Source organism: Scardinius erythrophthalmus (genome assembly GCF_964197995.2).
Source record: "Scardinius erythrophthalmus genome assembly, chromosome: 19".
Lineage (NCBI taxonomy): Eukaryota > Metazoa > Chordata > Actinopteri > Cypriniformes > Leuciscidae > Scardinius > Scardinius erythrophthalmus.
The window spans coordinates 4,372,247-4,378,246 of record NC_138239.1 but is presented as its reverse complement, the minus strand read 5'-3'; the positions used below and the strand labels follow the sequence as shown (position 1 = coordinate 4,378,246).

At 34.7% G+C, this 6,000-nt stretch overlaps 2 protein-coding genes across 11 annotated transcripts in view; one reads left to right on the top strand and one right to left on the bottom strand.

Annotated features, from left to right (window-relative positions):
- The first annotated feature begins 2,197 nt into the window (after nt 1-2,197).
- mrpl33 (mitochondrial ribosomal protein L33) lies at nt 2,198-5,473 on the top strand. The gene is made up of 4 exons (XM_081347742.1): nt 2,198-2,623; nt 2,933-2,951; nt 3,345-3,451; nt 4,719-5,473. The coding sequence occupies exons 1-4, from the start codon at nt 2,602-2,604 to the stop codon at nt 4,766-4,768; spliced, it is 198 nt and encodes a 65-aa protein (XP_081203868.1). The 5' UTR covers nt 2,198-2,601; the 3' UTR covers nt 4,769-5,473.
- Nucleotides 5,474-5,522: 49 nt separating this feature from the next.
- The window catches only part of rbks (ribokinase), a 36,289-nt gene continuing 35,811 nt past the window's right edge, over nt 5,523-6,000 (bottom strand). For 4 of the 10 annotated variants that reach the window (XM_081347738.1, XM_081347739.1, XM_081347732.1 and 1 more), the window contains one exon: nt 5,538-5,791. In XM_081347738.1, coding sequence (XP_081203864.1) covers nt 5,618-5,791 — 174 coding nt within the window. In that variant the 3' untranslated portion in view covers nt 5,538-5,617. Of the gene's footprint in view, nt 5,792-6,000 lie in introns of all 10 variants that reach the window. The other 6 variants (XM_081347733.1, XM_081347734.1, XM_081347731.1 and 3 more) reach the window with 4 other exon arrangements.

The following is a 6,000-nucleotide window of genomic DNA, read 5'->3' as shown; positions in this document are numbered from 1 at the left end:
ACATGTTGTTCCCTTATACTTACATGTAAATACTTTATAGGTACACTATAATTACAGAAAGTTACACTGTAAAATCGATTTAATTACGCAGTACTTTCCGGGCTGTAATCTAAAGCGTTACCGAATTATTTTTTTTCAAAGAAAAAAAAAACATTTAAATATGTCATTTTGGTGATCAAAGATGAGTTTTAAGGGATACAATTATTGACTACAGGGGGACTATAAAACATTATCACTATGTGAAACTAAATTTGAACTTGGTTATCTCTGTCTATTTCGTAATTTTGGAATATTTGACATGTAGGCTGATCAAACTTGGCACCTTCTCTCTTGCACATGTGTCTATTGCAGCATGTAGTGATGAAATGCTTGTTGTGTCAGTGTCCGTAAGCAGGGTGGATCCGTACATAAAATCTGGGAAGATGTGAGCTAATTGAGCAGCCTGAATGAAACGCTTCTTCTGCCTCTGTCAGGCCTCTCCGCAGAACCATCATCTCGTGACGCAGGCAGTTTCACACACATCCTGCCAGCTGGTAACAGTGCGGCCCATCCAACAATTCATTTCCTGAACGCTGTGATGGTCTTCCTCTTGGCAGTATCGTTTCCCCTCTTCCAGTCATCTCTATTTCTAGAGATTCTGTCACCCACATTGATCTTGAATATGTGCTGCTGGTCAGCGAGTCGAACACGCCGTCAAGACCACGTACATACGTGTTGTTGTTGGAATGACAACCACATTTAAAGGAACACGCCGACTTTTGGGGACTTCAGCTTATTCTCTGTATCCCCCACAGTTAGATAAGTCCATACATACCCTTCTCATCTCCGTGAGTGCCGTATCTCTGTCTGACGCACACACCGCTAGCCTAGCTTAGCACAAAGACTGGAGGTAAATGGCTCCAGCTAGCATTCTGCTCCCAATAAGTGACAAAATAGCATTTTCCTATTTACATGTTGTGATTTGTATAGTCACTCAGGTGCTGTGATCACTCCGCCCAAGACTAATCACTCCGCCCGAATAGCAGTGCTTCGCCTTCTGAGAATATAGTTCCCAGTATGTATGCGGTTAGAAGATGGCTGTGTATCATGTGACCTTGTTATTTGTACACGCTGTGACTATACAAATCACAACATGTAAATAGGAAAATGTTGGCGTTATTTTGTCACTTATTGGGAGCAGAATGCTAGCTGGAGCCATTTACCTCCAGTCTTTGTGCTAAGCTAGGCTAGCGGTGTGTGCGTCAGACAGAGTTACGGCACGCGCGGAGATGAGAAGGGTATGTATGGACTTATCTAACTCTGGGGGATACGGTGAATAAGCTAAAGTCCCAAAAAGTTGCTGTGTTCCTTTAAATGCAAAACAGAATCCCGTAAATTATCATTCCGAGTGTTTGCAGAACAGTCACTAAAATTCAACTACAGCTTGTAGTTATGTGTAAGTTCTGCAATAAAATAAAATAAATAATAATAATAATAAATAAATAAATAATAATAATATATATATGAAGAGTTCAGATGCAAAAACCTCTAAATGCCATCTGAAATTTCCTCCTAGAATGATCATTTTTATGAAGCTCGTATATTTAAGTTCAGTAATTTCACTTAAATGGCAATGAAAATGACCTATTAATTGCCATTTAAGTGAAATTATTGAACTTAAATATACGAGCTTGATAAAAATGATCATTCTAGAAGAAAATTTCAGATGGCATTTAGAGGTTTTTGCATCTGAACTCTTCATATATTGTACCTTTGCATTTTGGTATCCCTGTGTTGTAGTATCACAGAGACACTATTATAGTTTTTTTTTTATTTAAATATTTTTAATTTGTTTTTATTCTTGTATTTTCCATTTTAATCTTATTTAAAGTTTTAGTAGTATTGTTGTGTATTTTTGTATTTTTAATTTTTATTTAGCCTATGTAGTATATATTTGTATATATTTAGCACATTAAACAAAATGAAAATAAGAAATGTTGCTTTTTCAACTAAATGAAATAAAATAGGCTACGTCTAAGTTTAAAAAATATATATTTTTTATTTTATTTCAGTTAACGTTGATTTTATTTCAAGTAACATTATTATATTTTATTGATAATTCGTGGTAACGTTGCTTCATACAAATGAATTTGACTTTTCTAAAAGAAAATTTATGTTATTGATTTGTTTCTATTATTAGGAACATTTCATGTTCATCAAACTAAATGGAGTAACTCAAAACCCAACTTTGCTCATTTTAAAGCAGCCTTTAAAATGTATTTTGAGTCTGTAAAGTTTTTAAAAAATCGAAAAGCCCAAAGATCTGTATCGCTGCTAAATGAATTTAATATATGTTTGTGATGCCCTTTATCTTTTGTTTGTTTCTTTTCTTTTTTCAAATTATTGTTGTTTCAAGTTATACTTACCAAATGTGAAAATGTGTAAAAGAATTGTGTCAAGAACTTGATATCAAACTCTGTAAGTTTAAAAAAGAAAAAAAAAAAAGAAACAGATCCCACATGACACCGGAAGCACTGGAGATTGAGCCGGAAACTTTAAGTGACAGGAGCTCAATGTGACATTTCGGAGCGGTTATTTCTTAACTGTTATAGAAGAATAAAAATGTTTCTCACTACTGTGAACCGTGAGTACATCTATAATCATATAATATCTGCAAGACCTCATTGTCTGCATAATAGTGTTTGTAGACTGCAGAACAGACGCGTCGTGTAGCGGCTAATACTGTAACTAGCCAGCAGTTTCACCTATAAATGTATAATGTGCGCATTATGTGTCCCAGTTCAAATATATGCCATACATATTTGTTTTTAGATGTTATTTAGTGATTATCTGTTTATAAACAAACATATATCCACATATGCCCCATTACATTTGATCATATTGTTAGTTGCTAATGCTAATTATGTTTCTTTTTATTTATTTCTCAATCTAGTTGCCAAGAGCAAATCGAAGTGAGTATTCCTCGTCCTCATTGCAGTGTGATTACATACTGAAACTGTGTGAGCACTTTATGCTTTACTGTTATGCAGAATATACTGCTGCCATGCTGTAATATGTGTGAAAAGACAATGTTATGTCCTCATATCTCCTTAAATCTTAGGTAAAAATATCATAAATGTATCAGACTTTAAACAGAGATGATGCTGTGTAATGCATTTCACTGTCAAGGACTGTTATATGTTCTGTTGAACGTTTAACAAATTAATTTGTGAACTTTAGTCTGGTTAAATGCTTGATTTAAATTGAGTTTTGAGATGTTGCCTGGTTTAATGTCTTGTTTTATGACAGACACACTGCAGTCAGTGCTTTGTTCACCTGTGGCCTTGAATGCTCTCGTGTTTCAGGACGCTGCTGGTTCAGATGATGAGCGCGGCTGGCACGGGTTACTGTTTTAACACAAAGAGGGGCCGATTGAGGGACAAGCTGGTTTTGCGAAAGCATGACCCTATAGGTGAGGTGAACCATCAGTTTGACTTCATATAGATCCTGTTTTCATTTGAGGAACACAAACTAAGTGGCTCAAAATGATATATTGTGCTTTGAGTCAACGTTATTATAATGGTAGAACCTGATCTGATTGTCAAGGACCCCAAAAATGATGATAATTTTGAAAAGGACATGTAGGACAACCCTGTTGCAAAGTATAAAGTTAGCTATAGCCTATATGTTCATGTGAAAACACCCATACTGTGTAAGGAAATATTATGTACTGTATCTTATAAACTAAAAATAAACAAAAATACATGATTGGTCATTGAGCTAAAGCCAAATAATTTCACACATATTCAGTTTGTATTAAATTCTTCACTTTGTTAGACTTATACAGTACTGTGCAAAAGTATAGTATTATTGTAAAGTAAAGTTGGTTTACTCAAAAGCTGTTTTGAAGTGTGGTCACACCAAATATTGATTTAGAAAAATGATTACAGCATTTTTACACAAGTGCCTAAAACTTTTCACAGTACCGTACAATTAATGGCAAAATGAATGTTTGGAAATGTAAACTGATATTTCCTACTGACACACTACAGAAAAAGATATAAATAAGTGGCTTTAAATAATATTTTGGTGAAATAAGACTTTTGCACAGTTTTTTTCTTGAATTAAATTCAAATGTATTCATATACCACTTTTTATATCTAAATAATAAATATCATTCCATAGCCATTTTAATATTGCCCCAACCCCCCAGTGAACGAGATAAACTCACAGATACAACAGATATGCAAACTATTCCATATGTACATGTCAAGGAAGAAGAGATAAACGCATAGAAATAAGTATTAGTAACACTTTACATTAAGGTTTCATTACTTGTTAACATTAGGCATCTACTTAAGTTTATTTACAGGATTTATTAATCTTATTTCAGTAAAAACTATTGGAATAGTTTTAGCATATTAATGAAAATGGCATTGTTGATGTATTTGGTCTTGATGGACTCGATCTGCTATGGCTGGTGATGATGCAGAAATAGAGTAGCCTGGAAATCTAGACCCAAATCTGAAATATGTGTGTGTTCATTGTTAGTTCAATTTTAGCTAATGTATTAACTGAGAATGAGACCTTATTGTAAAGTGTTACCTAAATATTGTTCTATACACTTGTTTGCCATTTTTCCACTAGGGTTATCTATAGAATAATTGTGATCCCATAATGTGATTTCATTACATATTTCCGTTAATGTTTTTTTCTTTTCTCCTCATTGCTCTCCACAGTGAACAAACATGTTCTGTTCTTTGAGAAGAGGAAGATACGCTCTCTTTAAAGAAATGGGAGAAACTTGTGAGACAGACACTGAGAAAAAGGACTTTTAAAGTGTTACTGGTCACAGTGTGGTGATCAACTACGCCAGAAGAGCCGGATAACTGGTGTAATGAGACGAGACACAGGATGATGTGTTGTTAAGACCATTACAAGAAGTCCATTATGTTCACTTCTTTTGTTTCCTTTTTTCTACCAAGGCAAAGTTGACCCTACAGCGAACAATGAACCTCCCACTCGATGACAGATCGCTTTAGGCTGGAATAATTAGCCAGCAAAATTTATTTTGTAGAAAGAAAAAAAGAGATCTGTGTACATAATTGTTACCACAAAAATAACAGCAATTCAAACATACGAAACCGCCTGTGCTGTTTGTGCTTTCCTACATATATAGACATTTTCACTATGACAACTGTTCTTATCTTCAGTGATGCTTTCTGGGAATCGTTTTACTCTCGATTACAACAAACAGACCGTTACTTAAATTCCAGAACTTTCTCTTTTGAGATTAACTTACTCTTGCTTTGAACAAAACTTTGACCAATATATAAACCTCTTAATAGTGAATTGTGAGAAGTAAGGAAGCTCGTTTCCGCCACTGAATAAAAAAAATAAATAAAAAAAAAGGTAATTGCAAATTTGCAACTTTTTAATCTCACAATTCTGACTTTTATTTTCTCAGAATTGCGTGAAATAAACTCGCAATTCTAAGAAGAAAAAAAAAAGATATAATGATATAATCATCTAGGCAAGGAAATGAAATCAAGAACTCTCCAGTACTTGGTATTGTTTATTATACACAGTAATTCTGTGGACACTGTGCACAGATTACATTTTTTTTGGTGTGTCACCTTCAGAACAGTTCAGTTGGCAGATCCTTCTGAAATGGAAAAGATGTTTGAGTGCCGACCGTCTGCACAGACACTGCTGCGACGAGGTTGGCTCTCCTGGCCATCTCTTCCAGTGGCATTGTGGGATATTGAGCCATGTAGAAAGCCAGAGCACCGATGAAGCTGTCTCCTGCTCCCTGTTGAGAGTATTTTTAGTTCAGTTTGTGGCTTTAATCCTCATAATCATAATGCAGTTGAACAGAAGAACACTGAATTTTTGCAAAACAAAACATGACAGCAGGGGGTGCCGTCATACTTTTCAATGCTAGTGCGTAAGTCCAAAGGTTGTAACTTTGCACACAAATCTGGGGAACAATATTTGACTAAATAAATATTAAAACATCAA

What these genes read in the sequence shown, in the direction of transcription:
- mrpl33 (XM_081347742.1), top strand. Translation starts at nt 2,602, where the DNA reads ATGTTTCTCACTACTGTGAACC. An exon ending in GCGAAAGCATGACCCTATAG is followed by an intron (nt 3,452 to 4,718) that starts GTGAGGTGAACC and finishes TGCTCTCCACAG; the next exon opens with TGAACAAACATGTTCTGTTC.